Source organism: Ornithodoros turicata, chromosome 4 (assembly GCF_037126465.1).
Source record: "Ornithodoros turicata isolate Travis chromosome 4, ASM3712646v1, whole genome shotgun sequence".
Taxonomy (NCBI): Eukaryota; Metazoa; Arthropoda; class Arachnida; order Ixodida; family Argasidae; genus Ornithodoros; species Ornithodoros turicata.
The window spans coordinates 3,658,547-3,679,878 of record NC_088204.1 but is presented as its reverse complement, the minus strand read 5'-3'; the positions used below and the strand labels follow the sequence as shown (position 1 = coordinate 3,679,878).

The window sequence follows — 21,332 nt, the reverse complement described above, 5'->3', positions numbered from 1 at the left end:
GATACAGATATAGCTCGTGAGCAACACCTCATCAGCTGTTATCAACGCTGCCACTTTGATTTTTCTGCCATAAGACTTTGTGCGGTCTGCATTGTAACTCTGCATCGCGATGCTATAAACTGGTTTGAAACTTGATTTGGAACGCATGACTTGCAACACTGACGGCAAGCTCAGTATGCGATTGGTCACGCAATGTGAACATAAACTTTCAAGCTCAAAATGGCGTTCAGAAGGTTCGTGAAGATATACAACGCTGGACAATCTGAAGTCGTGTGTCATTCGCACTCAGATGTCACGCGCGCCCCAAACTGGATGATTGCCTTTTGCGCTTTCCACGTACTGAGTGCTCATGGGTGTAGTTGGCAGGATATACATCCCAAACCCATCGAAAGAAACAAAGAAAAGAAAAAAAGAGGTTCTGCAGCGGTGTTCTGTGACACCACCGGAAGTACAGAGTGAGCGTGGGGGTGTAAGTGATGCCCTTTACACCCAGAAAACACGTCCTTTTTTTTTTTTTTTTTTGAGTGCAGGTCCCTCCCAAGTGCGAAAGCTCTCTTGGTTTTCTGCAGATTTCCCAGGCCGATGTCGGCATAGTTACCCAGAAGTTGATGCATGTTAAACATCCACCCTGTCTCCTTCCAGCTATCTCTCGACCTGCACACGTCTGACTAACGAACACTCTCTTGTTCCTTCTTTCACGTCTGTTCACTTATTCCATATCAACGCCGTCAACGCCATCGGCGTCTTTTGTTAAACTTTGCCCAAAACTGGGTACCGCGGTCAGGTCAAACGAAACCGCCGTTGGTCGGTTGACAAGACCTGCACAATTTATTGGCCCCACATCGGCAGCGGAAACACGCAGACCTTGTGGAGAGGGCTTCCGACACGCAGAAGGTTGTGGCAAACAGGAACAACTGCGTACCAGGAATTAAAAGTCCACGGGACAACGTAGGGACGACGGCTCGCTGAGCTCTCTTTCGCAGCTTTGTTTGGCAGCTGCGAAGAGATTGTCACACTTGTATGCCGATAGCCAGGATGTCATGTTACGAAGTAGCGGCATAATTGAGGCCTTAATTGGTGGGGGCTTTGAACATACAGCGTAAAAGAAAACTTGTGTACGTCTGCATAGTTCGTCTGCAAGTTTGATACGAAATGAAGGGTGTCGTCTGCCTTGCTCGTCTGCCTTGGTGTCGTCTGCTGCTACTCTTGGCAGTGGTCGCTTTCTCGTGGAGAGAATGCGCAGCAACGAGGAAGAAGGTAAGGAGGGAGTGATGTCTGCGAATTCAGCTTTGGATTGGTGACTATCAACGTGAACTTTATGAGGGAAACTGGGTGGTGGTGGTTGTGATCTCCAATCCTACTGTCGCCGTCTGTGCTATCTGGTGGAAGTTTCCGACTGACCTTTCAGTCGAATGCAAGAGCGGTTCCCTCTGAAGTCAGACAAGGGCGTATGCTAAACTCTCTGTCTCCTATGTTTCTCCTTCTGTCAACGTCTGTACACTGTTCATGGCCGCAGTTACATCCCGGTGCTAGTACGGAATTTTTATTTTAAAAAAGCCTACATCTTTGAGCAGTGCGGCAAGCGTGTTTAAATGCAGTGGCTTTATAGATCCATCCCCATATCATCGTCATCATGTATTTCTATCTCTCTCCAAGGTTAGTTCTTCGTCACTTGATCACTGTTACGTTGTCCGATAAAGCTACGGACGAACTATCGGCTATGCTTTGAAAACTAATTTCGTCCATTGTTCTCTCTCTCCCCGTCTCTCTCCATAACTTGACCTTTCTCCTGGAGTACACAGGAAAAAGTCTTTCAGAAACACTCCCGAAAACCTTTCTCTCTCTCTCTCTCTCTCTCTTTGTTTTTTTTTTTTTTTTTTTGAACGTTTAGTCATGCACATCTTCTGCCTGAGAGCTGTGTGCAATCTTTGAACTCAAAATATTTCCTTTCTAATTTCAGCATCTGGTGACTGAGGGCTTCTCTGGACCGCGTAAAAATTTTTTCGTTAAAAATTGCTTTTTTATATTTCCTGCATGTGTGTAGCTTTCTGGAAACGATGTCAAGTTCGACTACAATAACTCCTTTTCCCTTGAAGACCAGGTTATGAACTACTTCTTGGACAGAAACTTCCGCCTCCAATTTGAACGTAAGCATTTAGCTGAATACGAACACTCGCTCCTGAAGATGAACTAGGAGTGTTAACGATCCATAGTGATATCGCTGGCTATTTCTTCCTTATCTCGTATCTCTTCCCATTGTCTTGACATGACCATCATGACCCTATTTGCGTCTTCTGTTGTGAGGAGCTGGACACCATCATGTCATCCCACGAAGTCAAAGACGCTGCAATGGTCGAAGAGGTAATATACTTCGTCGTTCAAATATTGCATCGATCGATAATATGATGATCGATAAGGACGCACGAGCATAGCATCTCAATCATGTCGCTTACCTTCAGCAGAAAAGTCAAAAGCTCATTCGAGATTGGTATTGGAAGTCGGCGCCTTCTGCGATGAGGCCTGTTATCGAGGTTACATAGACTTCTTGAAATCGAAAGAGAAGCTACGAGATATCATGTCCGCAGTGTTCAGCCAGGTACGTCGGGGTCCCGCAACATGAATTTCACGTCGGGATCATTCCGTGCTTACGTTGCGCTATATATCTTTAAGCTGCAAGTTTACTTTAAGTCGCCGTCGGTAGCGCTGCAGCTGGATCTGAAGATAGTTCACATGGAGATCTTGGAAAAGCAACCCGTGAGTTTATGGAGCGTCTCGCAACATGCTTCGAGGCTCGACGGCAATGTGTTCATTGTGCCGCAAAGCCTATTCGGTTGTTCGTAGTTGGACCTTCCCACTTATGGTGGGGACTCTGATAAGCTCCTGGAGTCCTTCTCCCAGTACCAGAAGGAAAGGAACCCCAGAGATGGAACACCGGGCCACTGGGATGTTGCTGTGCTCTTTACAGGGTAACTGATCACATCCTCGAAGAACACCCATGATGTTTGTCCTTCTTTCTTCTTGTATAGGCTTGACATGACACATTTTGTGGACGGCCAGAAGTCAAGTACAGTTGTTGGTGAGACATGGCCTTGACGACTTGAACGCCTCCTGGCGTCTTGGGGAGACAAAGGGAGGAAGGGTGTCCAATATTTAGACTAAGATACTATGCACTTCAACTATCTTACCACCCTGCCTCCGGCATAGTGGTGCCGGTTCAGTGACAATAATCATACCTAATTTCTTCAGATTGGAGGAATGAAAGTCCTGCAGGAAGCGCAGAACGTTGATGATTTGTTCTCTACTGCGTTTAGGCAAGTCGTGGGTAAACGGCTTCTGCGAACCCAAGTACAGCGGCCTGGTAATCGAGTTCGGGGCTTCAGGGCCAGAAGGTGTTCCCGCCATGTCTTCGGGTATTCAGGCCAGCCATGTGCTTGCGCATGAGTTGGGACACAAGTTAGTACCTTACCTCGTCGTCATTTTACGATCACTTGCTCAGATACGCCCTTGTCCCTCGCCTCAATCTTCAGAATCCTCCGCTGTCAGTCCTGCATCTTCACCGCCCGCGGTTACTGTGTACCCATTGCTAAGAGATTTTAATTTTTTAGTTTATTTTTTTTGTCCAGCCTCGGATTATACCACGACGGTCCTCCGAAAAACGACCCTTGCATGGACCGCAAGTTCCTGATGTCCTCCTGGAAAAGCCACGACGTCCTTTCTATTTGGTCAAAGTGCAGCAGGAAGTTCCTCGATGAACTCAACAGGTACATTGAAAGAGAAAATGTGTACGTTGTTAAACCGCATGTGTTCTTTTGTTTTATGTTCGTCTGCAGATCGCGAAAAGTATCGTGCCTGCAGAATACCGCAGCAGACGACGACAACTCTAGGTTGCTGAACCGGTGGAAGTTAGACGAACTTCCAGGACAGAGGTGGGACGCTGATGAACAGTGCAAGATATTCCTCAAAGACGATGCTGCTCAACACGCCATCAAGTACAATAATATGAGTGTAAGAGGCAACATCATTTCATGTCTTCTGCAACGGATGTTCAAAATGTGCCTTCGATAAGGCTGCCAGGTTAGGTGCCGCGCGTGTCTGTTGGACGCGGTGTATAGCCGGATACACCGGGGCAAGAGGGAGCTCGAAAGTATGTACATCAGCGATAAAGTTTATACCAGTATGAAACGTAAATGGCGAGGTATACACGTGGGAATGCGTGAGAATGTATTCCTATCCCTATTTTCAAAAGCGTTGCAGACGACAACGCTGCAGCATAGCAGACGACTCAGTTAATTCAAGATTGCGCTACGTCTGCAACAGAGCGCGCCGTGTAATTACGGCGCAGCTGATATTGGACACCTTCTATGCAGTTTACCCGTTTTAACACACGCTTTTTGTTCGTTCGCAGTCAATTTGTCGAATATTAAAGTGCAGAACTCCTAAAAGGATGAGTCTGTACGGCGCAGGCGGAGCACTTGAAGGTAGCTATTGTGGGGGGAAAAATGTAAGTTAAGTTTTTCATCGCAATTGTTACACGTGATACATATAGCTAATCTTGGTGCAGTGGTGTCAATTAGGAAAGTGTACACCATTCCCAAAAGGAGTAAAAGTAATCCGGGGAGGATGGACTGACTGGACTGAAATGAAGAACTGTACCAGTTCCTGTCTTCAAGACAGTGTTTCACTGCGTCGTTTTGAACGGTCATGCACGAACCCGCAGTACGTAATAGGTGTACTATAAGAATATGTTCTCTCTTTTATGTAACCCTTCTGCCACATAGAAAGAAAAACACAGAAGACGGATGCGAGGGGGACGACGTCATGTTCAGGCCTTGCAATTCAGATATGGTAGGGCTTCTTTTCTTTGTGTCTTTTTATTATTAACAAAAGTCAAGGGGCTTATCAAGTCGCTCAGAACAGCGATGGATTTCTTCCAGAAAAAGGAATGTCAGAAAACCACGACAAACAAAGAATACATAGCAACAAAATGCGAACAGTTCTCAAAAATCAAGCCTGATCTGCATCCGCCTGGCACACAGCTACCTTACGATCAGAGTGAGCGCTTCGCATTCACCCCGATGGAAAACAGTACAAGCCCAGCCAATGTGTGACCTTCCCTTTTTTCCAGATGTAACATGGCGTTCTTGTGCCATCTACTGCTCCTACAAAGGCGACAGGTTTATCAACGCCAAATTCAGCACCAATGACGTATCAGAGGTCGATACCTATCTACCGGACGGTGCTCGCTGTCACGCGGACAGTCCTTTCTACTGCCAGAACAGACAGTGCTCTTCCCTGCTCCGCGGAATGCATGGCATGCACAAAGAGACCGCTGCGGACGAGTTAACCATAAACGTTGAAGACTGGGTTTTAAACCCAGAAGGCAGGAAACTCGTCAAGGAGTTCCTAGAGTACGTGCCGGGCCGAAAGCTGCCGACGCTGAAGAAAATACCGCGCAAACCGTACAGGATCTACGACCCAGATGATGTAGCAGAAAAGCCTCGATGACAACACTATATACGGTGGCCGGTAGCGCTTCGGTCACACGACCCTCGTCGCATTCGTTTAATAAAGCTCGTGCTACAGTCTAACGCGAAATACAGAATGCGCAGAGTTACGTTATGCCAGCGTTAGTGCGCTCGCTTTCACAGGAGATTTCCAGCACTGTACGTTGCGCTGTTAGCGTTACTCTTCAGTTAGCTGCCCGCGAATACACATTGACGTTATGGACGTTAACAGTAGATAGATCGGTTCCACAGCGTAAAGTTAAGCTCCACAGACGTTAAGTCTTACAGCGCAAGGGTGCGTTGAGCTTCGCCGAGCTACACTGTCACCCGCGACATTTGCGTTACAAGCTCCCGCCAGAACAGACTCCCGGACAGTTATGTGCGCATTCTTTGCGAGAAGCATCCAGATTGGGTACCTTCTACTGAATTAACGAGCGTTACTGAATATCCAAAAACACACTGCTTTATATGTACACACAAGGAGCGTTCACATTTGCCCATAGTCCTGAGGCTGGAACGAAGCAGGATCGCAGGCGGCTGCCATCGTCGGCATGCCAGGCGTAGCCAATGCGCCCATCCCGTAGAAGTCTCCGTAGTACGCTCCGTAGGCAGGAGGAGCCGCGTAATACGGAGACGGTGCCGCGTAGGCGGTCGGGTCCCAAGCACCAGCATAGGGCACGCCGTAGCCGCCACGCGCGTACGATGCACTAGGGTAGGGTGCCAGTGGCTGGGCAGGCGGTCCCGTGGGTGACGTCGGAGTAGGAGCCCTGCGAACCTTCCGGTCATTGGCGAAGCCCTGATAGGAACCTCCACGTCGTAGCCTTCGAAAGGAAGCCCCACCTCTGGCCGTCTTCCGAGCTTTGTCCCTGGCCCGCTCCACACGGAGGAGGGCCCCGTTGACTATGGTGCCGTTCATCTCTTTCACTGCGTCGTCCACGCGGGAGTTTTCCTCGAACTCGACGAAAGCGAATCCCGGCGGGTTCTGCGCCATCCAGACTTCCTTGAGCTTTCCGTACTTGCCGAACTCCCGCTCCAGGTCTTCTCTGGACATGACGCAATCCAAGCCGCCGACGAAGATTCGTCCAGCCGTCGTGCCGGCGCTCGGCCGTGGGGGGCTGGCAGCGGCGGACATGCTCCGGCGGATCACGGCATGCGATGCTGGTCGTTAAACGCTCGCTGCTAAACCACCCGGTCCGCTCTCTGAGAACGTTCTGTCCGTCGTCTTCGTCGCTCTGGCGCGCGGCTCTGCGTGCTGTGTCGCCTCGTCTTTTTTCGGTGCCATTGACTAATCCTTACCTCTTTTCCGGCGCCACGTTACATTATAATAGGCACGGCAAAAATAGCTTGCGTTAGTAATGCCATTGGACCGGCTACTACTGCACATCGCCTAACATGTTCGTGTCTGCAGCGATCTATCTTTCGAATCGTCGCTAGCGCCACCGTATGATTATTGGTCAGTGTGTTGGAACTTCTTCCATCATTGCTATGCCTCTATATTATCTTCTATATATGCTTCTATATCTTATATATATGCCTCTATATATCTATATTATCTCTATGTTGCTATGCATCATTGTGTCGAGCGTCGAAAAGGACGACCACTGCGTATGTGAAGACGAAGAAGGTACCGTCGACCGTAATAATAATTATATCATCATCCATTGAGTGTTATGGCGAGCACAAAAAGGTAGCCCTCATTCACCATTTCCGTCCCCTCAACCATCATATTATCCGTCCAAATTGTTATAGTCATGTCATAGTGTAGTTAGTCCTGGCCAGCCCCCTTGTGGCTAATGGCCATTCTCAATGGGAAGAAGAAGAAGAAGAAGAGTTGATACGCCGTGACCGTGATAGTGATACTGTGTGTGATACCGTGATAGTGATAGTGTGATACGCCGGTGGCAGCGCCGGTTGAAATTAACTCGCCGCAGCTCCTTTTCGCCCAACATCTCCTCGCGCCACCGAGAATCTCTTTGGCGGATGTGTGCATACTGGGTACCCGCACGGAACCCCGCACTGTTCGAATCATTGATATATTTAATGCGGATGCCAAACATATTCCATTGGTCACTCTACAGAGGACATTGACAGACCACCTAACCGGTATGCGGAATACCTAATAGTCGCAGCTGACGCGACGGTCTCTACTGAGCGCGCTGGAGCTGGCTTGTTTTTGCCTCAGCTTGGCTTCCAGTTTCGGGTTCGGCTCCCAGACTTTATCCCCCCCTTTGACAACGAATTTTTAGCTATGGCCCTTGACCTCACAGGACGGTCCCTTCCTCCTTTGAAAGGGTTCTCTTGCTATCTGGCTCTATATTTGTCATTTCTGCTTTGGCGTCGTCCTCGGGTCTGGTGCCGCCATTAGAGTCATTCTAGTCAATCTTAGTACATCTTGCACCGCGGCACAATAACGATATCATCATTACGTGGATTCCTGGCCACCGTGGGCTCACCTTTATCGAAACCGCTTACTCCCCAGCTAAAACGTCCCTCTCTGGCGAGATATTTGATCTCTTCCCTATTCTAGGGCGTGCTTTCGTTGCCAGGTATCGACGACTCTCACGAGCCTGTCCTGAGCTGCCCCCCCCCCCCCGCGACACCCTATGAACATGTCTCTTTCTCGTGGAACGCTAACCACTACAGCTCAAGAGAGACAGAAGTCTGGTTGACGCAATCCCAATGCCTTGCGCTATATACCCCTTACCTCTACCGTACTGGTCGCTCTCCATCAACTCCGCCAGACCAACGGCCAACTCTTCCGTACGCCTCCGCGTTTATTGAGAGCCCTTGTCTCTATAGCTTCACTGCTGTCCCTCGGACCATCCATTACAGCGCTGCGCAATAGGCCTGTGACAGTAGGTCTCGTATCTTACATTCTTCTCTCGAACCGCTATTAGACGCCTTCGCCGTCCTCTCTCACACATACACGTACACACATTCCCAAATACATGTTTTCACGCGCATGCGTCATACGTCACTTGACACTTGTGTTCACGTTATTACGGGCATTAAATATGATCACGACCGTATAGACGTAATTCCACCCAATGGTCCTAGCTCACGGCCATCTTTTGAGAAGATGAATAAGAATAATAATCGTCCGTCCAGTGCCCTCGTAGAGAACTCCTACGGACACATTAGCATATCTCCTGCGACTGTAATTAGCTCCTTGATGCCCTCACCTATCGCGTTATACAAAATGCGCTCTACCATGGGATTTAACTCTCTCTACGCCTTTAAAATCATGTGTTGCTCCATTTATTTTCTCTATGCTTATGTCATGGTGCACGCTGCTGTTGTACTTCATGGATGCGGAAGAGACACGGCACCGGTGTTTCAACATCATAAAATACAATTTATTTGTTACAACATCATGTTGGGTCCGTAGCACAGTAGCTACTGCTGAAGACCAGGTCAATAAACTCTCGGTGAGCATATAAAAATAAGTGAGGAAAGGAAGCTATAAATAAGGGTGACATCGCAGTGTCCGCGCCTGGAACTGCAGGACAGTATACTGAGAGGGCACACGAACGGCACTGTTCAGCACTGTTCAGCACTGTTCGTTGCAGCGTCTTCCCAACCACTAACAGTCTGTGAACTTAAGGGCTTCGTGTGAACGCGTTGTTATCAACACCAGCACCGTCACAGGACGACGTCCATCTGTGGTTCATGAGGGCACCGGAGTCCTCTTCGGGGGTGCTGTGTCCTGTCTTTGGGTCTACACAACATTATACCGCTTCTTATGGTAGACCGGTGTTTCAAGACACTCTGTAAAAGTTGATGACAGTTTCTATAGGGGCGCCACGTGACCGCGAATGACGAGCAAGATGCTTACCCTCCAAAATGTGTCAAATCGTCCAGGCTAGCGTAGAAGGCATCGAACGGTGGTAGAGGTTTGTAGTTGTTGGTCGCTTGCTCATGCTCTGCGTGCGGCACGGCTTCGTCGGCAGAATCCTCTCTGGAGCTGATGGAGTCCCCGAGGCCATTCAGCATCATCAAGTCCGACATGCTCAGCGTCATCAGTGGCTCCAGGTCGCCGTCTATTTGCACCTCAGATACTTGTCCCTCCCGATCCATCGGAGAGGGCGCTGCGTGAAATACGGGACATTGTGACGTCAAGTCCTCGACATCTTTCTTGTGCCACAAGCACTTACAAGAGCCAAAGCTGTGAAGAGACATGGTATCCGAGCAAGGAACCTCTAAGATAAAGCTCTGCGTGGGACTTCTGGCACAGTTGGCTGAGGGACTGCGTCTTAGTTGGGGAATGGGATGTCCCGGTTGAAGCCTGTAAAGAGGGAAGTCTAGTGTGACATACTGAATGTACGCTCGTCGTCTTGATTCCTACATGTCATCTGCAGCTCCAGAAATGGGATCATACGGTGTGCTCGGCGAAGATTGACAACTGAGCTCGTTGTCGCTGGTGCTCAGATGTGTGTAAGGGTATCCAGGACCTGCACGAAAAGACAGACACGTGCGATGGCATCTAATATTGATACATGTCGATAGTCGCCACTGTTGATGACCTGTTGATGCATGCTTTGCTTACCTGCGTAACAAGATTCGTTGACGGAGCTTCCGCCTGGCGATCTTCCGATGCCGCTGTCTGCATGCTCCAGCTTTGGTCGATCTCCTCTTGAGGCTGGTGGCACGTCCAAGCAGTCATTGATGGCCACCGCTTCCGACTCATTCTCGCTGCGAATCTACAAGGTACAGAGTTGTGAGAACGCCGTAGGCGCTGCAGGAAGTCTAGAAATGACCTCCTGCGTTTTCGAGGACTGGTCGGGTCATTACTCGTAAACAGAAGAACAAAAATAATATATTGATTAGGCGATTAATTAATAAGGAAAACGCCGATACTGATACTTTTGGGTTTCGGGTATAAACACGACAACGTCGTTGTTTGAGGAGAGGTCAGCGTAGGAGCAGACCTCATTCAGAGCTCTCTGTATTGCGATAGCTGCTTTGCTGTTTTCTTTCTATTTTTCTTCGTATCATTGTATAACCATTTAAATTTACATTGCTTCTGCGCGTAGAACAGACTACGGATTTTCCTAGCAACCCTATAAAACCCCCTAACGCCCCCCCAAAAAAAAATTTCTACCCAAAAGCCAATAAAGCCCATACGGGTATCACACACAGGTGCCAAAGTAGAGACGAGTACCCCCCCCCCCCTACAATATTCCAACATCTCCGCTAAGACGAACATCCAGTGCAAATAGACAGTGGAATAGCCAGTTCTCGTTGCTGTGCCCTCCACGCCCAATTAAACGCTCATTAATGACGACCGTGGCCAATAAATATAGTCAATAAAAAAAAAGTATGACTAATGGTATCCACCTAGCGTCGGTCCGGAAACCGCCACAAATGAAATTCTAAAAATGAATCCCAACCTCCTCAAGAAATAACGTTCCAAAATTCTCTTCTGCCTTACCTACACTCTTAAAAATGAACTTCACCGCATAGCACGCTCCTAGCCTACCATCATCGGGAGTGATATCTTTATCTGCCCCGATTTGTTCAAAACGGTAGGCGTACGCCTCTTTTGTGACACTTATGCTGTTCATAATTGTCACAGAAAAGGCGTACGCCTCCCGTTTTAAACAAATCAGAGCAGATAACGATATCATTCGAGATGATGGTTGGCTAGGAGCGTGCTATGCGGTGAAGTTCATTTTTAAGAGTGTAGTCTCTTAGGCCATAAATCCGTCCCTCTAACCGCACGAGCATTAAATATACGACCGCATGCGTTATCTAAAAACAAGCAGGACAGGACAAGCTACTACTAATAAGTACAGCTACAACAAGAACTGCGCTCTATTTTCCGCCCCCGTCTTTTTTCTTCTTTGGAGGGGAACTGAATGGCATGATTCCTCGCACCTTTTTCCTGGCACTGTCGTCCTTGGCTGTGTGATTCTTGTAATGTTTCCGCAATGAGCTCGGGTCCGTGTAGCGCTTCGAGCAGCCGGGAACTTGGCACGCGTACGGCTTCTGAAGAAGAGCAAGAATCCCATTAGTTTGCCAGCATCTACAAAGCATTCGGGGACTGTGTATATACGCCAAGGTTATACCACGGCGGCATTTGCATCTTTGCTGAGAAGTTGCAAAAATAGTGCAACTTTTTGTTTGTATTTTGGGCGGACGCACGAAGGTTTCTGGTGTTGACGACTCCGTCGGCTCATAATAGCGCGGCGCGGCAAAGCGGAATATTTCGGATGCTTCCCGAAAGAGCGAGTAATGGAGCGTTGGTCCGAGTGTTGCCGCCGTATATATTCTCGCCCCGCGCTCCTCGGGGATCCCGAGAGCCCCAAGAGCGCCTCGATGGGTCCTCTCAGTTTCACTCTCGATTTCAGTTTCACTTCAAAGCAGACGACAATGACGAAATTGTTATTGGGTTTGTGTGATATACATCGTTCGGTTTAAAGAAGGCACGGTCAGATAGTATACAATGCGTGACTGCAGGAATATAGGAAAGAGACTCTTGAAGCGGCCCTAGCGGTCAATGCGAGTATTAAAGCTTTTCCCTCTTCAGCAGGTAATGGGGATTTGATTGACATGAGTAACGGGAGATAAGGGTTGGTGACGGAATCATACCGACAAGAAAATGAAGCAGGATAAGTGAAGACGACAGGGAACAACAGATTGCGTTCGGTTTGTGTTGCTTACATTGAGAGCCTCGGAGTTTAGGCTTTAAAAAAAATACATAAAATACTTTATAATAAACCTCTAACATATAATAAACCTTTCCTCGAGAATCGCGCTGTTGCCTCCATATTGATTGATTGATTTTTAAAAGAAAAAAAATGGAGATGTTAGTCTCGAGCTACTCGGGACTGGCTACTCCAGGACGCGTTATTGAGAAAATATATCCATATTTATATATACGTGAATGGCACAAATAGGCGCTAGTAATTTTCTTGTTATTGTGGCTTCAAAACCAAAAACTGTTCTCTCTCATCCAATTAATTAATTATGTACAGTGAATCAGCACTGTCAAGGCTGCAGCTCTCCATTTGAAATGGCTGATATCACAATGCTGAGTTCGGACTTGACGCATCGAATTCGTACGTTCCACTAAAGCTCGCCAATCTGTTCACCCACTGTAAAGGCTGGAATTAACCTATGTTTAGGTAGTGTACCGTGTCCTGGTGCGTCCTTTGATGTTTGGCTCGATCCGAAGAGTTGCTGAACGCTTTCGGACATCCGGGGAACTGACAGGAGTAAGGGCGCTCTCCAGTGTGAGATCGGAGATGGATCTTGAGGTTTTCCAGCCTCGAAAATGCTTTTGTGCAGCCTTCGAACTGGAAAGACAAAGTAGATCCCGTTATTTTTCCGCGTTGACGTCCTCGTATAACCGGCTATGTATAACCCTAGCCCTTCTTTGTTACAATTACCCGATACAAAACGAAGCAGACGCGCATGTTAGCAGACGACACAAACGAAGCAGACGCGCATGTTAGCAGACGACACAAACGAAGCAGACGCGCATGTTAGCAGACGACACAAACGAAGCAGACGCGCATGTTAGCAGACGACACTATACGACTTGCTCCCTTCTGTTGTCTCACTCAGACGGCAGAGGGAGAGCCCTGTTTACGTGTCTCACTTTCTATACCAAATCACAACAAGGAACCACGCCAAGCAAAACTCACAGTCACCCTAATCTAACGGCGCAGATTTCCCACCCTTGAAAGTCGTCGCTGTCGCCCACCCCTTTACCCCGTGTGCATCCCGGGAGTATATTATTCGAGTAACCATGTTCCCACGGTGAAGGCGCCTAACGAGAAGAGATTGAAGCACGGCTAGAACACACGGACGAGTCATTCCCGTAACCAGATATGCGACCTCTATTTTGTCTTCTGCTTAAGTTGTTGCTTTTGCGGAGGGTGCTTGGCAGGGTGGCGCTTTGCGTCTGATTATTATTATTTTTCTATTTTTTTTAAGGCCGACATTGCAAAGCTGGTGAGGAATGATTTTATCGCTCCTCTGGGCGCGTGAGAAAATGTACTGGGCCATTTTCACGCTTACGTCACTACCAGGTTATTTCTGCGCAGTTTAGCACGCGGTTATATTTATCTAATGGATAGCGCACGTAGGCTGTTGCGCGCTTTCTCGCCGCCCGGTTTAATATAATTCTTGGCATTTACGTAGCAAAACGACTTTGATCATGAGCGACGCCTGATATGCTGTGCCATCCTCTGGTTCTCGGTTGAAAACGGCGACGACGAGCTTGCATCCCAGTGTCCGCTCTGCGGATTGATGTTAATTTATAGTATTTATTAATAACGCTAATTAATTAGTGCCCACTTGACGGTCCTTTAGCGTGCACCGAAATGTGTCCAACGTCCTCCAGCGAAGAACATCCAAGGATGCCCAAGCAACTTGTATACGATGCTACCAAATAAGGGGTGTTCCTCGAAATAAAGTGATCGAAATCCCCGCTGCAAAATAAACTACAGGAAATAAACGTTATTTGGCTATAAAATGCACAGTCGCGTGCGGGGAACTGCCGACAGCGAACTTAGACTGACCCGGACAGAAAAATGCAAACACCAAACATGGACAACGTGCGTGTTCCGTCGTGTCTGCCCCGCTAAGCCTAACGGTCGCTAAAATTTGGCTTTATCGTTCGCTAAAACGACTTGGACAGACATCGAAAAACCCGTGAATTTGGGTGGTTAAATAGTGGGTGGTTAGTGTTTTAAAGCACGGCATATACCATCTTACGAAGCAATCTCCTTCATTTTCCTTGTTTCGTGAATTTCAAGATCGGGGATTTCGCGACCGGGAACATCGAGGTCCACCCCCAAATAAGTTGCTGGCATCTTCAGTCAGGTTCTATAACCTACAACCCTGGTATAAGTATGCGGTGTCTCCAGAGCCACCGCTTGGCGAATGAAGTCAAAGTATAGAGGTCCTGTTTCTGGTCCTTTCCTTCTCCTATACAACACGATTGGTTGGTATAACGCGACAAAACAACCGGGGTGCATTGCCCATTTTTTTAGCGATTTCACTGATGGTAGTGATATACTTTGGTAAACGTATTCGCTCACTGACAAGAATGTCCGCGAGCTCCATATCGTCCACTGCCCAAGCGCCAGAAGTTTGGCACGGTGGCAGAAATCTGCTTAGGTATACGCTTCGAGGAGTGACGCTAACAAATTGAACGCTATGACGAAAAACACGCTGCTGGAGAAGGGCATCCAGAGGCCTCGATCATAGTCAGTAGGACACTATAGAGTTTTAGTACGTCGCACACTATCGCCTTTGCGTATGTAAGGGATAGGGTAGGTGGTTCTGCGCATGCGCGAGGCTCTCTTTCTGTTATGGGCGTGCGCAAGACCATCAACCCTATCCCTTACGTACGCAAAGGTGATATCGTACGATGTACTCAAACTCTTCAATGTATTATTTCCACCATCATTTATTGGTTTCGACTGACGAGAACCCAATGAGTTTACTTGAGAGAACTGATGTTCTGAGGCTGGAACAACATAGAAAGGACAAATACATATACAAAGCCTCAATTTGCCTAATAAAGTACTTGTTCGTGTACAGTTGTCGACACGCTTGTAACACTGGCCACGACATCACAGCCTTCTAGATCCATAATACCAAAATCAGAAATTGCAAAATGAAATAAAGCTTTTTTTTTTTTTTTTTTCTGTGAGGTCTGAGAATGACCGTGTTTCAAAGTAGTATGATATGACTGAACGACGTGCCAGATTGGCGTGTTTTCGATGTCAATCCAAGTCGTTCTAACGAATGAAATTTAACGACGGTCAGTCTTAAGCGGGCCGGACGCGCAGGAGAAATACAAAACGAAGCGACGTATTGGTTAGTTTATAAACCTCTACCCGAGAAACGTCATCATGACGTTGGAAGACAAACCGAAACAAAAACAGATCGAAAGGGGAGAGCTGGGTTCCACGAATGGGCAATTGTTCGCTGCCTCCTATTGAAAGAAAAGTAGGACCGAAGGTCGCGTCCTCTTCAGAGACCATCGTAATCCCGTCAAGACCGTGGCTTTCGGGCGCGACCATGTTCGCCACTAGCATTGAACGTAGTTCAACTCTACCAAACTGGTGGCGCTGTCGAACATTATGACGTCATTTGTTTACAAACAGGTAGAGGTCTTATGTATGGTGCTGTAGTGGGACCAAGGTTGTTTCAAGTCTCTATTGACTTCAGGCTGTGTGTGTTCGAGGCGATACGTGCCAGCATTAGACTGTGACGATTTGGTATCTTGAACGTCTGAGATTTTGAACCTGTGGATTCTTAGCTGTAGTCAAGACCCCCACCACCACGTAACGCTATGCACTTTCCTTTACGAGGTAAATGTGCCAGGAAGACATGAGTATATTGAGACCTGAAGCGTATTTGAATTATAACTGGCGACGTCTATGCCATTTCATTTAAATATATTCTGCTTCGTGATGTGAAAATTGCTTGGCGGGTTTTCCAGCAAGCGCAAGGCAGCCCTTAATGCTATCTAAATACTATATGGAAGAAAAATCGTGCGGCACTGTATCATGGCACCTGAGGTCGAGACCACAAATACTCGGAAGAGAAAACTGTTCCCCAATCTGGGCACACTGTAAACTGAAAAACACCCTTATGGGTGTAAATGGCTTGTCCTATAACTGACACCTCTTTTTACACCATATGGTCTTAGAACACCCTTTTCAGAGGGTGTATTCTGTGTAAGACACCCTTTGAAAGGGTGCTTTTCCTTGAAAATGCCTTCTTTTGCACCCTTTAAACACCCTTTTAGGAGGGTGTTTAACAACTTTACACCCTCCTAGAAGGGTGTTTAAAGGGTGCAAAAGAAAGCATTTTCAAGGAAAAGCACCCTTTCAAAGGGTGTCTTACACAGAATACACCCTCTGAAAAGGGTGTTCTAAGACCATATGGTGTAAAAAGAGGTGTCAGTTATAGGACAAGCCATTTACACCCATAAGGGTGTTTTTCAGTTTACAGTGCACGTAGAAGAACAGCCTTCTAAAATCCTGACGTGTCCTGGTCCAAGGTTGTCTCTCTATTTATCCCATGTTCGATATCTATGAGAGCAAGGAGAAAAGAAAAGAAAAAGATCTTACCGTACACCTGTTGGGCTTCTCTCCCGAGTGAACCCTCATGTGAATGAGCAACTTGTATCTCGCATTAAAAGGCTTATGACGACGCGGACAGCCCTGCCAGAAACACGTGTAGTCGTCCCCGACACGTTGATCAATATGGCACTTCTCAATGTGTCGCACGAGGCTGTCCTGATCCGTGAACAGACCCTTGCAGTCGATCCACTGGCAATCGTACGACCGCGTCGACTCGGGTGTCGTCGAGTCGACTTCGGCAAGTTCTCCAACGCCGTCGGCAGAGCTCGTGCTTTCGAAGCTGGAGTAATTCGAAGGCTGACTGTCGGAAGAGTGCGTCTTCTGGAAGCAGGTCTTACGAGCCATGTGCTGGTCGTAAGATGGCGGGAGCTTCGGAAGGTCAAGGGCTGTTAGCAGGCGATCTTCCTCGAGTTCCTCTTCAGCTTGAAAGAGTTCTTCCTGTTTGACTTGCGGTTGTTCCACGACGGCCAAGTTGCCGTGTGTATCGAAGAAGTCCGTGATGTCTTCTCGCATGGCTACTTGCTCCACTTCGCGTATCGCTTCCAGCGTCACCGTGTTACTGTCGACGGCGGCACAGTCTGCGAGAGACTTCAAGAACGTGGGGGAATACACGGAGCTAAGCTTATGTCCCATCGTTCCTGATCTAGGGCTTCCAATGCTGCTTGGACGAGCTGAGAGATGGCCATATGCACCGGGGCAGGACGAGATGCTACTCGAAGACGAACACCTCGATCCGCTGAGGTACGCAACTAAGGACGTTGGCGAACTTCGAATGATCGTATTGATATCAAATCCGTCAGACGAAGATGGCGATATCGATAAAGACCTCTTCCTCCGGCATCCGCGGCTTGTAAAGGAAGACCGGGCAGACGACCTGTTACTGGCGAAGTTCGATAACGTCGGCGACGACCCCGTAAGGGCCGACAGGTCGGAGCAGCTCGAACCTACATCCGGTGCCATCGCAAGACGGTTCTGTTCGTCCGCAGCAAACAGCTCGGCAAGGGGAGAATCTTCTTCAACGGGACGCTGCGTGGACGATATCGTGCTCGATGCGTAGTCTTCTCGTTGAAGGTCCTGTTGTTGCAGGTATATTCCCAGTACACTCAAGTCTCTTTCGTAATCGTCCGTGGGACGCCTCTCGATGTCTCTGGCAGACAAGGGGAGCCGGAACAGGTCTTCTGGAAAGGTTTGCAGGCAGTTGGAGCCGGCGTGTTGCTCGCCCGGAGAAGACAGGCCGCACGGGGAGCCGTCGGAGAATGAGGACGGAGCGAAGTAGTTGTTTGGGTCACAGAAGTAGTTCGTCGCCGAAGCGACACCTGAACATTCACCTTCACTATCACAGTCCGAAGAAGGTAAGAAGTCCAAGTGCATAGTGGTGATTGCTTTAGAACGGGTCAACTTGGCGCGCGGCCGTTGCAGGTCCCGCGACGCTGGTGGTCTCAAGTCCTGGTCTGGAAAGAAAGAACGGCAATGTAAGCGCTTACGTCCTATCACTCTGTGAGACATACTATGGAACTAGACGTATATACGACGCTGACACATACACTGGTCAGCATAAAAATACCCAGGTTCTACATGAGTGCGTACAGATATAACATCAGAAATATCTGTAACAAGGGGCCTGTTAGACCACCTTGTTGCGTATGGGTCACATAAACAGTGGGATCATGCTGCCACACTCTTAAAAATGAACTTCACCACATAGCACGCTCCTAGCCAACCATAATCTCGAATGATATTGTTATCTGCCCTCATTTGTTGAAAACGGGAGGCGTACGCCTTTTTTGTGACACTTATGCTGTTCATAATTGTCACAAAAAAGGCGTACGCCTACCGTTTTCAACAAATCAGGACAGATAACGATATCATTCGAGATTATGGTTGGCTAGGAGCGTGCTATGCGTGAAGTTCATTTTTAAGAGTGCACTCTCCCTCAAATGTGTATGTGCGAAAAAAAAAGAAAACTCAAGGGAATGGTGAGATGTCATTATCACAATCATCATATCGTAAATATTCTAATATTTTTAAATAACTGCTTCGTCGTTGTATTTTTCATTCTCCTCTGCCCTTCACTATTTTAACAATAAAAAGAAAACGTGCAACGAAGCATCATTTAATAATGAACTCCCTGCGTTTTATACAGTTTTTTTATACTTTCAGTTAAAGCAAACAAACGCTCTATGCCTCGGCAAGAAATGTCTCAAAAAGTAAGGACAGCAACGAAGAGAAGGCACCCACCATAGAAAAGCGTCAAGACGTCTTGTCAACGCATCAACACTAATTTAAGTCACCGCGTCGCAACAAGACAGTTCGAGGTTCAAACTCTTTCATCCGAACCCCTATCATCCCGCCAATCCAAAACCGTCTTGGCGGGTGCAGACGATTCGCCCGAGAGCCAATGAAAACGTTTCTTTCTGCGCGACGTTTCGGAGGTTGGTGCCCCAAAAGTTGAGGCCCGCCAAAAAAGAGCGAGGATAAAAAAAAAAGGAGCAAGAAAGAAAAAAATGGGGTAAGGGGAACACGTGCGGCAGAAGTTGCCGAGCGTGTGTCGCACCACATCGATTTTTTTCTTTTTTTTTTTTCTTTTTTCTTTTTTGCAGCTTCTGCAACATTATGTAGACGACTTTTGATGATGATGATGGTGGGTGATGTCTGTACAATGCGTAAACAAACATTGATAGCAATCCGTAACGCAACAGAATGCAGACGAGTACATAAAATCGTGCGTTTAAAGTCTCAAACGTGAGCAGAAATGCAGAAATTCAAAGCAGAAATGGATGTAAACTTTGGCATATTGTGGAAGCTGATTATCTGTAGCAATTACGACCACAGTGACTCGATCGGCTGCAATAAACGGTTCTAAGTGTAGCTTTATCCAGTATTCCTAGTGCCTCCATGCTCTCCAGTATCATCCTGTACCTCCGTAGTACCCTTAAGCTGCAGTATTACAGCTATTTTACCGCTGGGTAGCGCGAAAAACATCCCATTTCCACCTGCTCAGTGTTCAGAATACGCACTGCACCGTGATCTCTACAGAGATGAAGTCGTGGCGTACAACGCGGAAACTAATTTTTCAGCACGTTACCAGCATAGCCACGTCTACTTATGTCACCACTTATGACTAGTTAGGAATACATTCTTAAAAATGATGGTGGTGGTGATGGTGAAAGGGCTTGCCGTTATCGGCTTCACGTATGTGGGCAACGTCACGACTGACGCCCTGGGGAAATGTGCGTCCTGGGCCGACTTCTAGGGGAACTGTGCCGACATATGTCTGAAAGCGTCTGAGGAAAACCCAGGAAAAACCCCAGACAGCACAGCACAATGGGAGGCGTACGCCTTTTCTGTGACACTTATGCCGTTCATAATTGTCACAGAAAAGGCGTACGCCTCCCGTTTTCAACAAATCAGGGCAGATAACGATATCATTCGAGATTATGGTTGGCTAGGAGCGTGCTATGCGGTGAAGTTCGTTTTTAAGAGTGTAGGTATACGTATGACTGCTCAAAAAGTATGTCCCCGAATAGACGTATTCCGTCTTCTGCTTTCGTAAACCTGATACTGAAACCTGAAGTTGAGCGAACAAATTTACGGGAGTACTTGTTGAGGCTCGACACGAGGACCTCCGCTACAGGGTTCGAACCCTGGAGAAATTATGCCCAGTTTGTCAGTTGGCCAAAACGAGAAGACACTTTGATATAGACGTCCCTGCAAACCGGAAATGTGAAAGCTGTCACTCATTCAAGAAACACCGTGATTTATAGTAGCGTAATGATTGCGTAACATGTTGTCTCCACAGATATAACCGCAAGTGCCAAACCAGATGTGCTCTGGGAGCCTCGGTTTCCCCTTTTTTTTTTCTTTCGAGGCCTTGCAAAACATGGGGACTGCCACACATAAGCACAACATGTGCAGCGCAGATAGTGTCCTATGTGCACTGCTTCTACTGCACTTTGAGAACCACCCTCAGATGGCGACCAAGAAAAACAGAAGAAGAAGTTGTTGTTTGTGGCGGGAAACATACACAGAAAATTCATCGCAGTTTGCCCTCTCTCCGCTGAATTTTTATTTAAGTTAAGCGAATGGAATATTGCGAGAAAGGGAAAGCTTGGAAAAAAAAAAACGAAAGATGCCAGTGATTAACGTGTGAAACAGGTGGGGACAATTTTCGTGTGTGTTTTGCATATGGGGTTGAGAACGTTGTAGCTCGGAGTAGCAATGCCATAGCAACCACATGACCACCCCATCAGACCCTTTAGAACATAGGGTAGCTGCGCAGCGCGGCATGGAAGTTTAGTTAGTCATCGATGCCCTTTACTTAGTATGAGAAAGTGTTTTCTTCTTTTTTTTTTCCTCTCGCAATCTCATGTGTTCTTCACGTTGCTTGTTTCGTTGTTTTTCGGTGTTGCTTTTTTTTTTTATGTTTGCTCGATGACGGTATGCGGCTCTGCGGTGGCCAGACTGGAATCCTGTTGAGCAACCAAAATGGCGGCGTGAGAGTCTTCTCATCGGCAGCTACCCGGCTTCTGCGAGAATTTTCCAGATTTTGCCCACTGCATTTAGAATAGTGCATAGCCAACCTTGCAACAAAGTCGGTCTGCACCGTCAGCATCAACGTCGACATTTTCAGACTGTTATAACGATATGTACTTGCTCTAGTGACGCAGTGTCCGCGTCATATGACGTCATGGGGTGTGATCTGGGACATCGTAGCGGGCAA

At 47.6% G+C, this 21,332-nt stretch overlaps 3 protein-coding genes across 6 annotated transcripts in view; 1 reads left to right on the top strand and 2 right to left on the bottom strand.

The window, feature by feature from the left end:
• Nucleotides 1–855: 855 nt before the first annotated feature.
• On the top strand, nucleotides 856–5,613 carry LOC135390730 (A disintegrin and metalloproteinase with thrombospondin motifs adt-1-like). Of its 2 annotated transcripts, none has more exons than XM_064620581.1 (16): nucleotides 856–1,257; nucleotides 1,961–1,991; nucleotides 2,097–2,147; nucleotides 2,305–2,361; nucleotides 2,463–2,596; nucleotides 2,671–2,754; nucleotides 2,842–2,966; nucleotides 3,027–3,076; nucleotides 3,312–3,453; nucleotides 3,624–3,761; nucleotides 3,831–4,005; nucleotides 4,406–4,501; nucleotides 4,562–4,716; nucleotides 4,779–4,845; nucleotides 4,935–5,052; nucleotides 5,126–5,613. In XM_064620581.1, the coding sequence occupies exons 1-16, from the start codon at nucleotides 1,153–1,155 to the stop codon at nucleotides 5,503–5,505; spliced, it is 1,908 nt and encodes a 635-aa protein (XP_064476651.1). In that variant the 5' UTR covers nucleotides 856–1,152; the 3' UTR covers nucleotides 5,506–5,613. The 2 variants fall into 2 exon arrangements, with proteins under 2 accessions (XP_064476651.1, XP_064476650.1); XM_064620580.1 differs by having other exon boundaries at nucleotides 2,460–2,596.
• Nucleotides 5,614–5,945: 332 nt separating this feature from the next.
• LOC135390731 (cold-inducible RNA-binding protein B-like) lies at nucleotides 5,946–6,764 on the bottom strand. Its single transcript, XM_064620582.1, has one exon. It carries the CDS (start codon nucleotides 6,634–6,636, stop codon nucleotides 5,992–5,994), a length of 645 nt encoding a protein of 214 aa, XP_064476652.1. The 5' UTR covers nucleotides 6,637–6,764; the 3' UTR covers nucleotides 5,946–5,991.
• Nucleotides 6,765–8,844: 2,080 nt separating this feature from the next.
• The window catches only part of LOC135390729 (zinc finger protein GLIS3-like), a 31,370-nt gene continuing 18,882 nt past the window's right edge, over nucleotides 8,845–21,332 (bottom strand). For all 3 annotated transcript variants that reach the window (XM_064620577.1, XM_064620578.1, XM_064620579.1), the window contains 8 exons: nucleotides 16,601–18,063; nucleotides 12,641–12,802; nucleotides 11,382–11,492; nucleotides 10,051–10,204; nucleotides 9,850–9,955; nucleotides 9,659–9,789; nucleotides 9,340–9,592; nucleotides 8,845–9,272 (listed from right to left, as the gene is read on the bottom strand). In XM_064620577.1, the coding sequence (XP_064476647.1) occupies nucleotides 9,263–9,272; nucleotides 9,340–9,592; nucleotides 9,659–9,789; nucleotides 9,850–9,955; nucleotides 10,051–10,204; nucleotides 11,382–11,492; nucleotides 12,641–12,802; nucleotides 16,601–18,063 (2,390 nt within the window). In that variant the 3' untranslated portion in view covers nucleotides 8,845–9,262. The remainder of the gene's footprint in view (nucleotides 9,273–9,339; nucleotides 9,593–9,658; nucleotides 9,790–9,849; nucleotides 9,956–10,050; nucleotides 10,205–11,381; nucleotides 11,493–12,640; nucleotides 12,803–16,600; nucleotides 18,064–21,332) is intronic.

Coding starts and splice junctions, on each gene's coding strand:
- LOC135390730 (XM_064620580.1), top strand. CDS start 1,153: ATGAAGGGTGTCGTCTGCCTTGCTCGTCTGCCTTGGTGTCGTCTGCTG. Junction 1,992..2,096: donor TGAGGGCTTCTCTGGACCGC/GTAAAAATTTTT, acceptor TTTCCCTTGAAG/ACCAGGTTATGAACTACTTC. Junction 5,053..5,125: donor ACAGCTACCTTACGATCAGA/GTGAGCGCTTCG, acceptor CCTTTTTTCCAG/ATGTAACATGGCGTTCTTGT.
- LOC135390731 (XM_064620582.1), bottom strand. CDS start 6,636: ATGTCCGCCGCTGCCAGCCCCCCACGGCCGAGCGCCGGCACGACGGCT.